The sequence below is a fragment of the Mesoplodon mirus genome, assembly GCF_964341445.2.
Source record: "Mesoplodon mirus genome assembly, chromosome: 19".
In the NCBI taxonomy this organism is placed as follows: Eukaryota; Metazoa; Chordata; class Mammalia; order Artiodactyla; family Ziphiidae; genus Mesoplodon; species Mesoplodon mirus.
Window position 1 is genome coordinate 801,509 of NC_138995.1, and position 20,364 is coordinate 821,872.

The following is a 20,364-nucleotide window of genomic DNA, read 5'->3' on the forward strand; positions in this document are numbered from 1 at the left end:
ACGAAGGGGTGTCCGCCTGCCCACCCGGGGTTCAGGCTCCCGTGTCCAGGATGGGACACAGAAGGGAGGGAGCAGAACGCCTGGGGGTTCAGGAGGACTGGACAGGAAGGACGTGACCCGGACACGAGGCATTGGCCTGGGCGGAGCACAGGTTCCTCGTAGATATGAACTGGGTGCCTGTGCTCATCCAGGTGGAGATGCCCAGTGGGCAGCCGCAGGTAACCACAGTCAAGGGTAGCAGTGTGCTCCGGGAGGCCCAGGCACTGATCTCACCCGACACGTGGCCCGTCCCTCTGGGGCCTCATTTTACCAGGCAAGGACCCAGAGGCCAAGGTGACACCGCCAATACAGGTGAGGCCTGGCCAGGAGCCTGGGCAAGCGGCTGCAGGGCCCACGCCCTTTCCAAGTTCAAGCCTGGTCTGGAGGTCAGGAGAGAGGCTGGGTGGAGGCAGACACTCCCCCCACAACCTCTCCCTCCCCTCCTCCCCCCTCCCCTCCCTCCCCCCTTCCACAGTTCCCCTGTGCCAGGCCCCTGCCAGGCCCCTGCCAGGCCCTGGGGCATCAGCCTTCATAAGTCTGCCCTCCCACGGGAGTCAGGCACCAACACACCCTAACGTGATGAAGCGGCACGAGCGGGGGTCCTCCGTGGAGGCATGCAAATGTGGGGCGGATCTGGAGGGGCCCTGAATCCCCGCCTGGCCCCCATGGCTTGGATGGAGCAGTGGGGCCCTGCAGAGGGCTTCCTGTCCCTTAAATGGGTCCCAGGGTCAGAGGGGATGGCGGGATGGGCTGGAGCGGGGGGGAGTGCAGAGCGGCACTGCCTGGGTCCTCTAGTGGCTAGGACATAGCCAGGCAGGGCCTCCCAGGACAGCAGAGGTCTGGGCAGCTGCCGTCAGGTTTGGGGGCCTTGCCTGTTCAGCAGCCCAGTGATGCCCCCCCAACCACACACACGGAACAGTCATTCTCAAACTACACTTCTAAAGTCTTGGGTGCTCAAAAATATGGACCGACAGACAGACAGATGGACAGAGACAGAAGAGAAGCTGGGGCTCCCGGCAGCTCCCACCGGCCCTGCGGCCATGAGAACTGGGAGGCCCTGGGGCGGCAGACTCTGTCCCAGCCTCCCCCAGGGCTGTCCCTGAGCTCCAAGCCCCCACGTGCTGGGGCGGGGTCCCTTCCTGCCCAGCAGCCCTGACACGGGGTATGGAGGGTCCCACCAGGCACCGGAGCAGCAGGAGACCAGGGGTCCTAGCGGCTCTCGTCACGCCCGGCGGCACCAGCAGAGGGCAGTGTGGCTCCAGCGAAGGCCGGGCAGAGACAGTGGTCTGGTCCTCCCACGTGCTGGCCCTGAGGTCTGGGGGCATGGCCTCGGCCAGGTGGCACCTTCATTGGCTGAGCCAGGCTGCCCCGCCGGAATCCCGGGTTCCTGAGGTCCGTCCAGGCCCCGGGCCACGGCGAGGACCCGCGAGGCTCAGGGGCGCAGGCCTGGCCCCACTGACGGGGGTTCAGGCAGGGCAGAAATCAGAGGTCTCCGGGCTCAGAGTCAAGCTTTAAGGCAATTTGTAAGCGTAACTGTCACTCCCAGAGGGTGGCTTTCGTGGGAAAACCCACTCCAGTAAAAACCTTCACCAGCATGGGCCGGGGCCAGGGCGCCCAGGCACGCACGCACCCCAAGACTCCAGGGCAGGGATGTAGGCCCCCGTCCTGCTCACTCAAGAGTCTCAGGGTGCTGAGGACCAGGAGAGGAGGCTGTGTCGGCTGCCCCTGAGCTGGTGAGTGTGAGACCCCCGCGGGGCGTGCACACCAGCCTGGGCCTCCATCCTCACGCGGTCACCAGCGTCTTCACTCCCAGCTGGCCTGACAGGCAGCCTGTGCCCGTGGGCGCCGGCAGTGACTGGTGGAGCAGGGCATGCGGGAATGCCGTCGGGGAGACCCGCGGAGCTGCCTGGTACCTGGCAGCTCTCGGTTTGGATGTGGGGCTCCTGCGGCCGTAGAAGAGGCCTCAGTGAGCCTGTGTCCCGCACACATGTCATGTCACAGCCCTCATGTGCCAAGGCACAACTGCACCCTGGTGCACAGCCCGGGCTGGGGAGGGTCCTTGTCTGGAAGAAGCTGGGGGGATGGGCTCCGGGCAAATGAGGCCGCCCAGCGGCTGGTCCTTCCTGGCCTGGGGGGAGGGGAGGGGAGGGAAGGCGGGGGGCTGGCTCCCGGCACTGCTGGCTCCTGGGGGCTGCAGGACAACCGCCCCCCTCATCTGCCTCATGGTTCTTCCCATGTGGCCCAGAGATGCCGCCAGCACAGCTGCTCCTTGGCACCTCCCCAAGCAGAGTGGGTGAGAGCTGGGAGGGGTGGAGGGGTGCTGGCAGGGGAGGGGGACATGTGGGGCCCCAGGGGGGCTCCAGGAGGAACGTGTCCCCAAGCCCGCCCAGGCAGCACAGCCCCCGCCCATTCCCCAGGAGCCCCGCTGGGCACCAGCACCACTGTCTCTCAATCAACATCAAGGGAGCTGGCGACAAATTTGGGAGCAAAGAATCCGAAACAGCCGCATAAATCACATTAATGACCGTTCAAATTAGATCAGGCGCTGTAACAGACACGCTGCTGCATCTACGTCCCCTCCACCCACTGTGGGCAGGGGAAGCGCACTCAGCAGGCACTGCCCACGCGCAGGCTTTCCTGGGCCCGCTGTGCGTCCCTCTCCAGGGACGGGCTGAGGAGGAAGATGCGGGCTGGGTGGGCTGGTGGGCTCAGGAGCCTGGGCCCTCCCTGCCAGCCTTTCTCCTCCAGACAGAGGACCTGGGCAGGACGGCCAGGGAGAGGCCTGCACAGGCCGGGGGCTGGAGGGCCGGGCCTCGCCCAGCCTGCGACCTCCACGCTTCTTTGGGGAGAATCGCACGTTTCAGCCACTCTCCTTGGTCCTAATGCCCGGCTCTCTCCTGAACGCTGGGAGCTTGTGCGCACCTGGCAGGTGCCCCCGAGCCCCCGCTCCTCCCCCCATGCTCTCCATCCAGGCTGCTGAGCTGGAACCCCGACCTTGCAGACTCGAGTGCACTCTGGCTCCCCCTCTGGCCAGTCCTCTCCCCGGTCCTGCGACCTTTCCAGAAGTGCTCCGGCCCTGCCCCTGCCCCAGGCCCTAGGGGCTCTGTCCTGGGGGCATGGGAGTGAGGCAGACACTTACTGGTGTCGAGGACAAAGAAAACCTTTCCGGCCTGGAGGAGCAGCGCCGCATCTTATGCCCAGAAAGCCTGTCATTCGAGTGAGAAAAAGTAGAGACTCGGATACACACACAGCGGCGGTTACTGAAACAACTACTGCAGAGAATTATTCATTAAAATGAAATCCGTGGAGCCAAGAAGTTGATCAAATGTCAGTAAATTTAATGATTGACTGTGAAAACAAAGCCTATTAATTTTTGTGTCCAAAACAAAACAAAACTGAAATGCTACAGAAACATCAAGACGGCGGAGGAGGGACTTCCCTGGCGGTCCAGTGGTTAAGACTCCAAGCTCTCATTGCAGGGGCCGCTGGGTCGATACTTGGTCGGGGAACTAAGATCCGACATGCTGCACAGCATGACCAAAAAATAAATAATTAAAGATAAAAAAAAAAGATGGCAGAGGGGCAGGCATTGGGAGCCTCATCCCAGCCGTAGGGGAGCCCCGTGCTGCATTCCTGTGAATGACTTAGACTTTATAGCACGTATCTAAACATTTTAAGGCACTCAAAGAACAGAAATTTAGTTTATAATTTCCAAATAAGCAAAGAGAAAAGAGTAGAGAATTAAAAAAAAAATTTTAAAGTCTTTATTGAATTTGTTACAATATTGCTTCTGTTTTATGTTTTGGGTTTTGGGCCATGAGGCATGTGGGATCTTAGCTCCCCAACCGGGGATCGAACCCGCACCCCCTGCATTGGATGGTGAAGTCTTAACCACTGGCCGCTAGGAAAGTCCCGAGAAGTTTATCAATACAATGGAAGAGAAGGTAAAACAACAAACACCATATCCCTAAGGTGGTGGCAGAAAATGCACATGGGGATTGTAGAAAGAAGTCCGAAGACATCAACAATCACAATAAATGGGGATTGTAGAAAGAAGTCCAAAGACATCAACAATCACAATAAATGGGGATTGTAGAAAGAAGTCCGAAGACATCAACAATCACAATAAATGGGGATTGTAGAAAGAAGTCCGAAGACATCAACAATCACAATAAATGGGGATTGTAGAAAGAAGTCCGAAGACATCAACAATCACAATAAATGGGGATTGTAGAAAGAAGTCCGAAGACATCAACAATCACAATAAATGGGGATTGTAGAAAGAAGTCCGAAGACATCAACAATCACAATAAATGGGGATTGTAGAAAGAAGTCCGAAGACATCAACAATCACAATAAATGGGGATTGTAGAAAGAAGTCCGAAGACATCAACAATCACAATAAATGGGGATTGTAGAAAGAAGTCCGAAGACATCAACAATCACAATAAATGGGGATTGTAGAAAGAAGTCCGAAGACATCAACAATCACAGTAAATGGGGATTGTAGAAAGAAGTCCGAAGACATCAACAATCACAATAAATGGGGATTGTAGAAAGAAGTCCGAAGACATCAACAATCACAATAAATGCACTACATTTGCTCACTAAAGGAGAGACAGAGGGACTTCCCTGGTGGCACAGTGGATAAGAATCTGCCTGCCAATGCAGGGGACATGGGTTTGAGCCCTGGTCCAGGAAGATCCCACATGCCGCGGAGCAACTAAGCCCGTGCACCACAACTACTGAGTCTGCGCTCTAGAGCCCACGAGCCACAACCACTGAGCCTGTGTGCTGCAACTACTGAAGCCCATGCACCTAGAGCCTATGCTCCACAACGAGAAGCCACCGCAATGAGAAGCCCGCGCACCGCAACGAAGAGTAGCTCCCGCTCGCTGCAACTAGAGAAAGCCCGGGTGCAGCAACAAAGACCCAACGCAGCCAAAGATAAATAAATAAAATAATTATAAATAAACAAATAAATAAATAAATACCAACCCCAGAAGCTGGATAGCAGTACTGATCTCAGAGAACATGTGATTTAACAGGAAAACGCAAATAACAATCCATCAGAATAGATAATAATAAGGTATAACCGGGGCCTGGGCACCTAGCACTGGAATATCAAAGGAAGAGCTGCCTTCTGAGGAAAGAAAAGCCGCTGTGTAGGGGCACAGGAGGGCCCCAAATTTCAAAGCTCTGGAACCCCTTGGCCCGTGTTCTCGGGGTAGTAGCAGAGACCAGTGGGGAAACAGGGAGCAGACAACGTGCTCCAATCACCCCTGGCTTAAGAGATTAAGTCAAAGAAGAAAGGACCCAGAGTTTGGAGCTGGGTGAGGACGGGGATGCCCAGGTGGGCGTTAGGAGAACAGCTAGGTGGAGGCCCGTGAGGGCGGGTCCAGCCAGCCACCAGGAAAGGAGAAGCTAAACAAAAGGGTAATTTAACCAGACGCACAGGCAGGATTGATAAGGGACTGTGCAAATAAACCTGAAACCTGGATGGAGTGCACGGTTTTACAGAAGATCCCAGGTCATCAAATGGAAGTAACGAGTTTGAATAAACCAGTAACCAGTGAAGAGCCCAAACTGGTCACCAAAGACAGCCCGGCCCGAGGAAGCTGCCGGCCCTGAGGGTCCCAGGGCCCGTCTCCACCTCCTTCCGAGCCCTAAGTAAGATGGGCCCAGTCCCACATCCAAACGCCCCCGCGAGAAGCGTGTTGGGATTCAGAGTGTTCCAGATGTTTGGCACATGGAAAGCAGCCCTTCTCCCCCTTTCCTGTTTGCCCACTTCTACCCTTCAAAGAACCTAGTTATAGGAATGAGATCACCAGGCAACTGAAACTAACTCCTGACCTGTGCTCTCCTGAGCGCACACCTCGCCTTGTCCACCGCGCGGATTCCTTTCCTAGATGAAAAGAAAAGAAGAATGAAGAAGTAAGCAGTTGAAGAATGACCAGCTCTCTACCCCAGCAGCCCCCTTAGCAATCCTGCAGGAGACCACACGGGCAAGAGAACATGTGACGCGTCAGCCAGCCTGCTCGCAATGGAGAAGCAGGCAGAGCCAACCTCAGTCACCCCGTCACTCTGACTCCACCCCCGTTACCGAACGCCAGTCCATGTGCCTGACACACAGTGACAATACCAAACGGTCGGAGTTTGGAGCAGAGAAAGGTTTGCTGCAGGGCCGGTGGGTGGCTCAAGCCCTAAAAGGCCTCCAACTCCTGGAAAGCTTTCAGCAAAGCCCTCTTATGGGAAAGGTGAGAGAGGGGCGTGGGTAGTTGTTGCAGACTTCTTGGTGTCAGATCCTTTGTTCTTTTTGTTTTGTTTTTTGTTTTTTTAACATCTTTATTGGAGTATAATTGCTTTACAATGGTGTGTTAGTTTCTGCTTTATAACAGAGTGAAGCAGTTATACATATACATATGTCCCCATATCTCTTCCCTCTTGCGTCTCCCTCCCTCCCACCCTCCCTATCCCACCCCTCTAGGTGGTCACAAACCACCAAGCTGATCTCCTTGTGCTATGCGGCTGCTTCCCACTAGTTATCTATTTTACATTTGGTAGTGTATATATGTCCACGCCACTCTCTCACTTTGTCCCAGCTTACCCTTCCCCCTCCCCATATTCTCAAGTCCATTCTCTAGTGGGTCTGTGTCTTTATTCCCGTCTTACCCCTAGGTTCTTCATGACCATTTTTTTTCTTACATTCCATATATATGTGTTAGCATACGGTATTTGTCTTTCTCTTTCTGACTTACTTCACTCTGTATGACAGACTCTAGGTCTATCCACCTCATTACAAATAGCTCAGTTTCATTTCTTTTTATGGCTGAGTAATATTCCATTGTATATATGTGCCACATCTTCTTTATCCATTCATCCGATGATGGACACTTAGGTTGTTTCCAGCTCCGGGCTATTGTGAATAGAGCTGCAATGAACATTTTGGTACATGTCTCTTTTTGAATTATGGTTTTCTCAGGGTATATGCCCAGTAGTGGGATTGCTGGATCATATGGTAATTCTATTTGTAGTTTTTTAAGGAACCTCCATACTGTTCTCCATAGTGGCTGTATCAATTTACATTCCCACCAACAGTGCAAGAGGGTTTCCTTTTCTCCACACCCTCTCCAGCATTTATTGTTTCTAGATTTTTTGATGATGCCCATTCTGACTGGTGTGAGGTGACACCTCATTGTAGTTCTGATTTGCAGATCCTTTGTTCTTGAGGTTAGGTCAGTCAGGTCACGATGATCCTGTAAATCTCCACCAGACAAATGCTACTCCCTGTTCTGACAAGAAAAAGGGAAGGTCCCAAGGCACGACTTTCACCCTCCGAGGTCCAGGTCTGGGCTAAGAGAAGGGGGTCCATAAGGGGTGCGGTTACCCTGCCCCAGAGCGTCCGTCCAGCACCCAGCCTGGGTCCTCCCGCCAGTGCCCAGGCTGAAGAGGCCGATCTCAGCTGGCGGCACCCTCAGGGCCGGGTCCCCAGACCCTGCCCAGCCTTCATCACTGAGGGAGCCAGGCGCCCAGGACCCAGCCGGACCTCAGGCTCCTCAGGCCGCCCAAATGGGAGTCGGGGGGGGAGGGTGCCAGGTCCCACGGGCTGAGACCCATGCAGACCGCCGCTGCCATTAGGTCGCAGAGGCGGGGATGGCGGAGAGGTTCACGGCCGCCTCAAGGCCTCCGCCCCGCCAGTGGGCAGCCTTGGCGAGAGCTCTGGAGCCCTGCAGGGCACACCCCCAGCCTGTTCCCAGGCCCTCAGCTCACCCGCCAGCCGCCAGCCCGAGGCCGGAGGGCCTGGAGAGCCCCGGGGAGAAGGCCGCCATCCGCCTCTTACCTCGCTCTCCACTGGAGGACCACCGCCCGCCGACCGCCGGCCTAGCTGGACCTCTAACCGCGGCTCTGAACAGCCCGCGTTAGCGGTCTCGCGGTAACTGTTGCTTAGTAACTAGGGTTGCGCGGTAAAGGTGCGCAGCAGTGGCCGCGTGCTAAGGGCTGCGCATTATTGCACTCCTGCCCCTCTCCACGGGGGTGACACAGGGCCTGCGTGGGGGGCCAGGACGTGGACAACTCTGGGGGTCTCACGGGTGGTCCCAGCATCCGAGGGCGTCTGGGGGGCCTTAGGCACTGGCAGAGGCAGGCCCGGCTCCTTTGGGACAGCCCAGCTGTTGTGGTGTCCACGCTCCTGACCAGCCCTGGGGTGGGCTCTCTGTCCGGGGACACTGGTCCGGGCCTCCCTGAGATGGGTAGTCGTTGCCCGTGGGGCCTGGGCTGCCCCCTTCTCCGCGCCACGCCCTCCCTAGGCTCCGCCCCCTCACAGCACAGGGTCCTGCCGGCAGCTGCTCACCTTGGCTCCCACGGGGAGCTCAGGCCTCCGTCCTTGGTCGGAGCCCTGAGGGGGCAGCAGCCTTACGTCACGGGGGGGGGCGCGCAGGGGGCGCGTGGGCCTTGAGGTGTCGCGGTGTCAGCCCTGACATTTCTGTGGCCGTTTCAAGCCCGCCCGTCCCCCGGGGTCTCTCCTCAGCGGGCCCCCTGCGCATCCCACGTGGATGCTGAGCTCTGGTGAATAAATGCAGGCAGACGGCAGCAGAGCCCTGAACGCTCGGCAGGTTTATGTCCGGAGGGAGGGACGTGGCAGGTGCGGACCCTCCACCGCCGGCCCTCCCCCTGCCCCCGAGGGAGCGGCGTCCGAGGGGCAGCCGCTGCCAGGTGCCCTTATCTTCCCGCTGCCTCTCAACAAGTGCACTCCCGCTGTGCCCAGGAGCCCCTCCAAGCGAGATCCAAGCACTACGGGTTTGACAGAGCCCAGGGTGCCCACCCCCAGCTTTGGTTTGGGAGTTGAGTGCAGGGCAACACGGAGCCGCCAGGCTGAGGCATTTCCAGCCATGGGAACTTTCCCAAAGCCTCGGGACCTTCAGCCATGCTGGCTTAGCAAGTGGGGCTCTGCCTGTCTCCAGGGCCAGACCAGGGCCCCCGCCAGGCTGGGCTGGACCGACGTGAGGAGCAGTGGAGGATGAACCTGGCCCGAGGGTGCCGAGGAGGTGGGGCGGGCAGGGGCCAGGCCACGTTCTGCGTCCTGAGGGACATGGTCTAAGAGCCTGTCAGCGTCCCAGCCCGGTCTTGTTCTTGGTCAAAGATGACCATTATTTTTCGGAAAGTATTTTGTACAGACGCTAGCAGAAAGCAGATGATGACGTGAACGTTTTCAGGAATCAAATTTTCAGTATTAAGACAGACACAGAGTCAAACCAGTGGGATGAAGTAAAGATCTGGGGACGTGGGAGCTGATTCTTGCCAGGAGCTCGTGGTCCCCAGGTCCCAGGACACGAGGACAGCAGGAGCCAGAGTGTCCAGCGCTGCCCTGAGAGTTCTGGGCTGCGGGCCAGCGCCGAGCCCGGAAGGCTGGCCCGCTGCACAGGCGGGTGACCAGTGCGTGTCCAGGGCTCAGGCAGGAGGGCGCTGGGGTGGACGTTCCTCCGAGCAAACGCCGTGCCCGGGGCCGGCCTCGCGGAGTCACAGGCCACGTGCACAGGGTGGGGGAGCAGCCCTGGCCCCCACGTGCTGCCCACCAGGTCCTCGGCTGTGTCCTGGCTCCTGCCCATCCTCCCCACGACACCTGGGCCTCCAAGGGCAACTCTGCCCTTGGCTGGGGAGGGCAGGGAACCTGGGGGCCGGGCAGCAGGGGCATGTGGGGGGGGTCTGGGAAGGAGAGGGAGACATCCAAAGACCAAAGGGGGCAGGGGGTGTCGTGGAGGGAGCAGCACAGGGGAGGGGATGGGGGTCAAGGAGGGCAGCTGCGGGGCCATTCGTGGTCGGCCTCTGGCTACTGAGCACCTTGGACTCTGTATGAGGTCCGTGGGACCCGGGCTGCGGCCTCGACAAGAAACACTGGCCCCAGAGCCCAGTGCTGGCCCCCTGGCCCGTCCCAGAGTGTGCCGACCCCTGGTCCAGGAGGTGCCCTCTGGGGGCCGAGGGTCCTCTGGTCACATGAGCTGTGTCCCTGGCCCTGAAGGCCTAGAGAGCCTCTGCCAGGGCCACGGGTGCCGGACACCCCAGCAAGGCACTCGTGTGGTGGGAAACACCCTCCCCTGGACGCCCAGGACCATCGTCCGAGTCCACCAGAGAGACCCCCGCCCTGCACACCATGCACATGCGGGCAGACCGGACCTTCTCTGTGCCGTGGGCGGGGACCACGCAGGCCCTGGGAAGGAGCGCAGGACAGGTGTCTGCTTCTCTGTGGAGCCTTTATTGAGTTTCCAGGGAAACCTGCTTCCCCTGTGACACCTCCAGACCCGCAGGGACCTGGGGGGCGGGGACTGCAGAGCACACGGAGCTGTGTGGCGTGCCGTGGCCACGAGGCCGGGGCGGAGGGCACGAAGCGGTTTCCTTCTGGTGAGGTGTGGCCAGGCGGGAAGCCGGCTCACTGGCGCCCGGCCTCGGGGGCACCCCAGTCGTGCGGGTAGAGCTGCCTGACAAGGTCTTGCTTGTTCACCTTCCCCATGTGGTTCCGTGGGATCTCCTCCACCAGCAGGAGCTCTGAGGGCACCGCGTACGGGGCCAGGACACCTCTGCAGAGACAGGCCAGGCCTGAGTGCAGGAGCTGCGGGCGTGAGTGGCGCCTCCGCAGCAGGTCGGGGCCCGGTCCTGGGCATGGAGACGCCCCTCTGCCCACTGGGGGAGAGGGGGAGCCTCACCCAGGGCCAGGCCTCCCGAGACCCCGCCCCGGAGCCCCTGAGCTGGAAAGAACTGGTCCGCCCTCACGGCCCATTCACTGCATCCCTGGGTGGACGGCCGGGGGAGGTGGGTGGACACCTCACAGACCCCTGGGTGCCATGACCACACACGCCGGCTGGAGCCACCCCTCCCACCCAGAGCCTGGTGCCCAAGCAGTGGGAGTGGCCGTCTGGGTCCAGCAGCTGGCCTGTAGCTGCACCCCAAGAGGAGCACCATTAGACAACGCTCCCCCCGTGAACTGGCACGTGGTGGGCCCAGCCCCAGGCAGCTGTGCACACCACGCCCAGGCTTCTCCTGAGCAGAGCTGCCTGCTCCTTGCTCGAGGGCTGCACACGGGGCCCTTCAGTAAGGAACCAGCAGGTGCACAGGATGCTGCCTGGGGTGGTGGGGAGAGGGGCCACCCATCGTGGCCTCCTGGCCCACAAAGGCTCCACGCTCTGTGGCTGCTGCCAGTGACACAGACAGCGGGGCATCGGGTAGTGGGGCTCCGGACAGCGGCACCGCGAAGTCTGCTCGGGGCCCGCAGGAGTAGGGACAGCCGTGGCCTCTCAGGACGTGTGCAGCAAGGGGCCGGCGAGGGCAGGCAGAGAAACCCCATCCCTTGGCCTCAGTAGCTGGTGCCTACGTCCATCTGCCCACAGGTGGCGAGAAATGCTGTTACCTCGGGGCAGCTCTGGCGCAAATCGCCTGCTCTGGGCCAAAGGTCACGGAGGTTCCACCAGGGACACCCGTTCCCCGCCCCCCACTGCACAGCACCACCTCCCAGGCGGCACCCACCCTCTCTCCGCCCGCCAGCGTGGAGCAGGTCAAGGGGCAGCCGCAAGGATGCAGGGCCCTGCGTGAAGAGTAGGTGAGGCAGGAGTGGAGCACGAAGGAAAAGGAAGCCCCGTCTGTCTAGAATCCCAAACCCCGAGAAGGTCTCTTTCAAGGATGAAGATGAAATTAAAGGCTTCAGACACAGGAGCTTGGGGTCCCCAGCAGCTGACCCACTCCCCACACTTGAGGGTCTGTGTGGGAGGGGCCGCCATGGGGGGCGAGTGCCAGACACAGGACACGTGTCATCTTCCTTACTAGCGAAGCCTCCTTAAGAGAGAACCGTTTGAACAAAAAGTGTTCAAGAACGTAGCGTGGGGCTTGTAACGACATAGAAGTAAAAGGTAGGACGACAGTGCACAGGGAGGGTGGGGTCACAGCAAAGGCAGGACACACAGCCGGAAGCCTAACTCACGGCCACCACGAAGAAGCAGAAGCTGCAGACGTGCAGGGACGCGCTCTAAAGCCTGCAGACCCGCAGATTCTGAGAACAAACGCTGTTCTCCTATGAGGGGCGTCAACTTAGCAGCTGGTCTCATAGGAAACTGTCAGAGCAGCTCCCAGGCAAACTGAGGCCCTGAGCAGGAACACAGCAGGGCTGAGTGGTTTGTTACAGAGCCAGCTTCCCTGTGGGAAAAGCCCCGTGGACAGCGGTGGCCTCAGCTCCACCGCTCAGCCCCGTGGGGAAGGGAGGTGGCCCCGGGGGCCCAGCAGCGTCTCCCCTCCACGGTCTGATCGGACGGCAGCGCCTGCTCCATCTGGACACCGGATTTCTGAATTATCCCCGTGGGGTGTAAGCCCCACGTGGGCCACTGCAACTGGACAGTTTGGTGGGCGGGCCACGTCCCAGACCGGGAACGTGGTGCTGCCACGGAGCCCAGAGGCCACGCCGGCCCCTCCAAGTGTCGCGGTGCCTGAGCTGGGGCGGGGGTGCCAGCCTCTCCCAACTCCACTAGGAGCACAGCGCAGGGTCTGCAGGAGGACGCAGGACAGACTTTTGCTTGGGGGTCTTGTAAGATTCAAGAATCTTCAGAAATGAAAAAAACGGCAGTGAAAGGGAAGACATTATTTAAAAAAAAAAAAAAACCTTTAAAAAAGACCCCCAAATGGCAACGAACAGGACACAGAAAGAAAGAGCAGCTTCACTGAGCCAACGTCTGGAAAACTCGGAGTGAGGCCCCTCCCCCACTCCCCCCCATGCGGGGGCGGAGCCAGCCCTGCGCTCTGAAAGGAAGGTCCCTGTCCTCCCTCCAGGGGGTGGGCAGCCGCGGGGTCACTGTCCAGTGACCGCCCCATGGGAGGACACAAAGCCCGGGGAACCGGTCGCATGGAGACTGCAGGCTGACCACCCACCCCAGGCCCGCCCTGCTGGGAGCATCTCCCCAGGGACCCAAAGCCTCAGCACACAGCACAGCGCCGCCCCAGCCGGGGTCTCAGGCCCTCAGCCGGCAGCACGGGCCCCTGCGGTGAGGGGACAACGGGAGCCCCGGGCGTGAAGGAGCAGGTTTGAGGGCCGAGAGACCTGCTCTCAGCACAGGATGGCAGGTTCTTTCTTTTAACAAAGCAACTGTTTAACCAAAGCGGCAAAGCCGACTAGAATCTTCTTCGTGCCTTTGTGAAACTGCAAAGTTCCAACTGTGATTTTGCAAATCCAGGGGAATCTAATCGCCCAGCTGTGCTGCCCTGATAAACAAGGATTCCTCCTGTTTGTGAAATCACGGTGGATGAGCCACAAATATCTTCAGTGCAGAGGAGAAGGAGGCAAGCCGGGCAGGGGGTGTGGGGAGAGAGGGCCAGAAGGAGGGACCTCTTGGATCTAAAATAAAGGCCTTGGGGATGTAACTAACAGCTCCTTTCTGAGCTCTGGCCTGGGGCCAGCAGCGAGCACCCAGGGGCCCGTGTGATGCCCTGCGCTCAGCACGTGCTTCCGGCTCAGCAGCGCCCCGAGCCTGCTCAGCCCACGCCCCAGGGTCCTGTCGGGATGGCTCTGAGCTCAGCTCCTGGGAACGGACCTTCCTTGACAAGGTTCCTCTTACACCCAGGAGGGGACGCACTCACTCACCATGGGACCCCGTCCACCTCTGACCCGGCCTCGGAAGCTTACACCTGAGTCAGGGGTCGGGGTCCTACATCTGCTCCCATCGTCACGACACAGCTTCCCTGGGGCCCTTTGCACACGCGTATGAGTGTGTGTTGTGAATGTGCTCACGTGTGTGCGTGTGTGTGTGTGTGTGTGTGTGTGAGTGGTGCGGGGGGCACAGCTCCTACAGGACCACATCACCTGGCCCTCAGCCCCCAGCCCGAGACCCCGCCCACCTGCCCGGCCCTCACCTGGCCCACTCTTTGAGCTCCCTGTGGGACAGCGAGTGTCCCTCTTGAAGGGTCACCACTGCGGTGACCCGCTGGCCCCATGTCACGTCTGGAACTCCGATCACAGCCACGTCTGTGGAGAAAGAAGAGGGTGGGGGACCTCAGAAGCACAGGAGGACGAGCACCGCAGGCTGCAGGGCAGCGGGCACGTGCGGGAAACACCTGGGACCCGCCGCCCCCAGAGAAGCCCGCCTAGTGGCCAGAGACAGGGGATACGGAGTCTCTGAGGGGCCAGGACGGCCCAGGACACCACCACTCCTGAGCACGGGGTCCCGGCCTACACCTGGCCAGCCTGGACCCATGTGGGAGGAGGGGGAGCAGGCTGACTGTGGGGAGGGGCGGGGAGGGGATGGGAGGTAGGCCCTGGTGCTGTGCCCCCCCTTGGGTGCCTGGTCCCTGTTTTGTCAACAACACACACACAGGAAGACACATCTGGACCGGTCCCGAGACAGCCCGGGAGGCCGAGTGCAGCTGTGTCAGCCAAAGGTCACGGTCCGGGCACCTGGCCGCTCACCCGTGATGCTGGGATGGGCCAGCAGATGCCGCTCCACCTCCAGGGCGCTGACCTTGTAGCCGCCACTCTTGATGATGTCCACGGAGGTGCGGCCGCGGATCCAGTAGCTGCCGTCCTTGAACACGGCCGTGTCACCTGGGGAGAGGCTCCGGTCAGTGGGAGGCACCTGGCTCGGCCGCAGTCGGCGCTGCACACGCAGTGAGTGCCGCCCTCCCCGGCACGTGTGGGCCCCGCGTCTGGGAGCGTCAACACCTTTCTGGGACAAGGCAGCAAGCACCAGGCGGACGGCTGGGACCTCGCGTGATGCCAACGCCAGACGCCTCCATCGCCCTGCCCCTAGGCAGGTGGCGGCGTCTCACAGGGACGGGCAGGACCCCCGTGAAACAGCCCAGGACCACGGAGGCAGGAAACAAGAGCATCAGGGCCTCCCTTGGGTCCTGGCCACAGCAGGGCCACAGCAGGCCCTTTCCCAACGGGGCTCCGGGCCATACGCAGTGTCACATGGGGGTCTGGCAGGAGGGAGGGACCCCCCCACCCCGACCCGCCATGCTCAGCGCCGGGGCTTCCCCACCCACTTCTCCTGGACGTGGTCCTGGTGGGAGCCCTGCCCAGCTAAGGACCCATGCGGTCCCACCTCAGGAGGCGCTAGAGACCTGAGGGGGGGCGACGAGGTCAGCGAGGGCCGGGGCCGCATGCCAGACAGGGCATTGCGGTCGGGGGGGTGGGGCTGAGTGTGAGCGCACACACACACGTGTGCACGGACACGTGAGCCTGTGCACGCGGGGACGCCCACTGCGCACTCTGAGAGCTGCACTGATGGTTCACCGTCTGCTCTCACACACCCCACGCTGCACACGGGTGATTAGCTGGAATAAATCATCAATACTCCATGATGCGTCACACCGTCCAACGCAGGAGGCCCATCCGTCAGCTCGCACTCTTGGCGACCTGCCACGCGGGGCGCCCCAGCCTATTAAACAAGACGGATGGCACTGCCTGGCTGGCTGCGGTGGGCTATGATGCAGCAGGAGCTGGGCTCCTGCAGGTGCGGGGCCTCCTGCCTGATGGGAAGCAGAAGGAAGGAGAGGCTCTGTGGTCTCCGGACAGAGTGTTGGGGCAGGTGGCCGGCTGGCGGGAAAGGACGCAGGCGTGGAATACAAGGCAGGCCGCAGGGACAGGACGCAGTCTGCCCCCATGCCATGAGGCCCGCCGGGGCCCCTCTCCCATTCCTGCTGTGCAGCCCTGGCTCCGGCCATGTCCCCTCCACAGTGGACAGCCACTGGGTCTCCCGACGGCTTCCCAACCACCGGACACCAGCCCCTTAAATGCACCCATGGCCCAGCCAGGCCTCTGCCGGCCAGAGACCCAGCGGTGTTGGGGGTGGGGGTCACTGCCCTGTGCCCTGGTCCTGCCAGGGACGCCCCCATTGCCCACACCAAGGCCGACATGGCTTCGGGGCCTCTGGCCATGTCGGCTGCACCCTCTTTGCTCTGTGTGACACCAACTTAAGTCAGGGTGAGAGTTTCCCACAGCTGCACCCACACGCCCGACGGCAGGCCCCCCAGGCACGGCCCTCACCCCAGGGTGCTCACACCCGCTACCCCATCTGCGGCATCTGGTTCTCCATCTGCCCAACCCCCTTCGCTGTCCCTCTGCTCAGACATCACTTCTGTGGCATCTCCAGGTGCCCCCTCCCCGCGCACCAGCTCACAGTTACGGCGGCTTCCTTGCACTGTCTCCTGTCACCAGCTCTTATACTGACCCTCATCCAGCCTGATGAAGAGCAGCGAGACTTAGGATCTTCTCTGAGAAAAGCCGGCACCGCAGTGGTAGGGATGGTGCTGAGGACACACGGACATCGTCCCGGGGGAGGTCTGGGGGTCTGTGTGCCGAGTGAGGAAAAGCCCCGTGGGAGAGCCCTGCTGCTTCCCGGGACCACCATCAGGCAGGGCGTGCCGACAGATGTCAGCACCGCCCTGGACTACCCAGTGGCCTCAGTGTGATCACACACGCCCTCGTAAGAGGGGCGCAGAGGGATGTTCGAGTCACGGAAGACCCAGGAGAGGCCCCGTGAAGACGGAGGGAGAAGGCCCCAGCGGGTCTGTGCCCCTCACACATGGCTGTGCAGAAGGCCAAGGAAGACACTAGAAGGAAGACGAAGACACGACAACTTCCCAGAGCGGAAGCCTCGCCGGAGCACACAGCTTGGTTCTCTCCCTCTCGAAATAAAATCAACAGCAACTGTCGTTTTCAAGGCACAAAGCCGTGCACAGGGAGACAGGAGAGGGCATGATGGTGAGAAAACTGGCAGCTGGAAAGCAAGCGGACAGACCCCGCGGGCTGGAGGGAGGCTGTGTGAGGCGGGTTGCGGCCAGGGTGGCAGGCGCCCCGCAGGAGGTGGCGAGGATGGGCCGAGCGCGGAGCAGGGGCACCGGCCCTCAGTGCACGGCCGCCGGTCCTTCTCTGCGGACGGAGGAGGGTGGACGGCGACACGGGAGCCCACGGGCCCTGAGCAGCGGTGGCTGGGCCCCCCACCCCCACTTCCTGCTCTCAGCCCCCGGACCCCTGCTGGGCATCAGAGGGGAGAAAATCAGCCATCAACCCCCGGAATTACAAGACGTGGTCTCCAGAGCCCCCCAGGGTGCGTGGCCTGTCGACTTCAGGGCTCCCAGGGCAAAGGGAAGATTCTCTAGGACCTCAAGAGAGGAAAGGTCACGATGCGCCAGGAATAACGCAGCTGCAGCCGGCAGCACACGTGGAAGCCTGACACCAGTAAAGACGATTTCTAGTCCAGACTCCTGTACCCGGCCCAGCCAGGACAAAGACACTGGCAGACACGAGCTCTCCAGAGCTCACCTCCCACCCGCCCAGCCTCAGCAGGCTCCTGGGGAATGCGGCCGACGAGGAGAAAGGAGGCCGGCGGGAGCTGTGCGCTGGTATGGGTGGCAAGCACAGGGGGGCCTCCCAGGAGGACTGGAGGCCAGAACAGATGAGCCCTCCCGCCTCGGGAAACACTGCGGCTCCCACGCGGCTCAACCCTGGACGGTGTGTCCACAGGCGTCTGGCAGCCTCCAGGTGGCCAAGATGGGCACGGCTGGGGTAAGAGGGCCACGCGTCCTTCTTCCCAAACCAGACAGACCGCTGGAGTCTTCCAGCTGCGCACGTGGAGTCTTCCAGCTGCGCACGTGGGACCTTGATAAAAACAAAGACCTTCTGCCCAGAGGTTTGAGGCCGACCAGGGCAGACGCAGCGGCCAAAAGGCAGCGTAGGGACTTCCCTGGTAGTCTGGTAGTTACGACTCTGAGCTCCCAATGCGGGGGCCCAGATTCGATCCCTGGTTGGGGACTAGATCCCACAGGCCGCAACTAAAGATCCTGCACGCCACAACTAAGACCTGGTGCAGCCAAAAAAAAAAAAAAAAAAAAAAACCCAAAATACAAAAACCCCAGAAAAACAAACAACACCAAAAAACAAAGGGCAGCGCAGAGGCCCAGCAGGAGCGCGCAGGATGGGGACACGCCGTCCGCACAGAAGCCGTTCCAGGTGCCTCGGAGACTTAACTCCAACAAAGCCGGGTGTTTCAGAAGAACATGGAGGAACAGCTCTTGACGACCGCTGGGGAACAAAGGGTAAAACACACACAAAGGGACGACCACCAGACAGGACCGCGACGCAGCCCCGGCCTCCTGCTCACAAGGCGTCTCCACAGAGAGCCCAAGCCCCGCGGGGAGGCAGGGGCCTGCGGACTTGGCAGCTTGACGACACCACACGTCCTGGGGGCCTGGGGAGCCCTGCCCCGGGCTCTGGTCGTACGCGGTCAGCAGACGTGAAGGGGCCGGCCACCTCCAGCTACACGTGCTGTCACACGCCTGACACGAAGCACTGGGCCCCCTCCTTTCAACACGCTGCCTGATTCCTAACTATTGTTGGTCAAAATAAAAGCACTGCTTTCGGGAGAACCACATCAGAACTCAGCGCGGCTCCGAGTGAGAGGCTGGGCAAGAGGACGGGGCTCAGGCCTGGGTCCACCCTGGGGCCTTCATCACGTGAGAACTGGAAAGATTGTATACTTCTCTGTGTCTATAAGGGAACGAAGCTTACTGAGGAAACACTGGCAGAGAGAAAACAAAGAAACAGGTGACAATCACACAGAGACAGCAGCTAGCGTCTGTGCTTGGCAGTGCAAACCCGCATGACGGCCCCCCCACAAACACATGTGTGGTGCACGCCAGCAGGGGCTCCCTCAGGCCAGGATCACGCGAGTCGTGGCTGCAAAAGGCTCACGATCCTCTGTGGTCTGGACGCACCACGAGGCAGCCACAAGCCCAGCGCAGAACAACGGACTCCAATTTCCCACTTTATAAACATCATACGCGTCCCCCCGCACCCCGTGTCCTTTGAACGGATTCCCAGGAGCCCTCCTGACACACAACCCGCCCGCGGGTGCCAAGCACCTGCCTCACAGCACCAAGTGTCAACTTCGGAAGAATCTCTGCCAATTTGGTGGAAGGAGGCTGTTTCCATACTTGCTCTTTCACCACCAGGAAGTAAAACGTTTTCCGTATTTTTATGGCCAATTGCACTTCCTCTTGATTCGCCCGTGGCCATGGCTCGTTTTTCCTACTGGGGCGACTGGGCTCAGGGACCCCCTCCCTCGGCCCCAGGTGGCCCTCACGTCGTGCGCTCACCGACTTCTCAGTGGACTCCACGTCCCACCGAGGCTGCAGAGCTCGGCCACGTGTGCGCCCAGGGCTCTCCTGTTTCCTGCTCGTGAGTCTTTTTTTCTTACGTAAATAGCCTTTTATGTTTTCCCCTGATAACGGTCATGTGCTCTTTAGAGAAGAAAGAAAAGGGAGTAAACTCAGCACCAAGATACCCCGTTAACGTTCTGCGGGATTTTCGCACAGCCCTTCTCCCCAGTTTCCTAAATTTCTTCTACAAGTGCGTTGATTTGTCCTTAGGTGTGTGCAGTTTACTACGTCACTTTCTAACAGTAAACGGTGTAAGGAGATCTTCTTTAGAATAAGGCAGAGATACCATTTCTGTTTCCTCGTGTTCAGTTACGGTCTTTCTACCATATCCAGAGGGCAGGAGGAGCTGTAGCGCAGCTCCCTGTGTCCTCAGCTCCGTGCGCAGGGTCAAGGTGAAGCCCTGAGCAGGGAGGGTCCTGGCACTGCCCTCTCCCCACCCGGCCGGCGCTGGCCGACGTGCGTGTGGAGGATTCTCCCCAGCTTGGCGGGCTCAGGGGGAAAATGGCCAGGGTCGCCGCTGGAGGTGCTTCTGGATAGAGAGCTTTGGTTTCCTGCCTGAGCTGCAGCCAGGACCCCTGGGGCTGGCAAGGAGCTCCCTGGCGACGGAAACCAGGCTTCATGCAGGGCAGGGAGGGCGGCCATGGCTGGCATGGCCGAGGGAGGCCTCTTTCCCCTCGTCCAGACACAGAGGAGGCCTCTGAGGAGAAGCCAGAGGGGTGCGGCCCCTCCCCAGCCCGGGCCACAGTCTGTGTGGCAGGAAGGCCTGGCCAGGGAAAGGGTTAAGTTTAATTCATCCTGATTTCTATTTAATACCACGCTCGCCCCGCAGGAGCGGCAGCTGTGAGCTGATTGCTGCGCTCATTATGCAGCCTGTATCGCTAATGGCCTGTGACAAAGGCACGCGGCTTCCAGGCCTCACCCCCGAGAGCCAATTAAACACACAGACTCCCTTCCTGTTTGCTGCGCATTACAATGAAATTAAACTGAATTTCAAAATCATTTTCTCCTAAAGACATCTCTTTACGATAATTAATGCAGCTCTTCCTTTCAACTGAAATATTCCTCACGACCAGGGACTGAAATGTTGTACCGCTGCCTGCCCTGCACTTCGCGAGCCCTGCTATCTGCAAAATCCACAGG

General features: G+C 60.1%; 1 protein-coding gene across 1 annotated transcript in view; it reads right to left on the minus strand.

Annotated features, from left to right (window-relative positions):
• Positions 1–9,308: 9,308 nt before the first annotated feature.
• Positions 9,309–20,364, minus strand: part of ACSF3 (acyl-CoA synthetase family member 3) — a gene marked incomplete at its 5' end in the record, with an annotated part of 59,800 nt that continues 48,744 nt past the window's right edge. The window contains 4 exon segments of the mRNA XM_082607658.1: positions 9,309–10,485; positions 10,487–10,610; positions 13,921–14,032; positions 14,474–14,608. Of these exon segments, the coding sequence (XP_082463784.1) occupies positions 10,288–10,485; positions 10,487–10,610; positions 13,921–14,032; positions 14,474–14,608 (569 nt within the window). The 3' untranslated portion in view covers positions 9,309–10,287.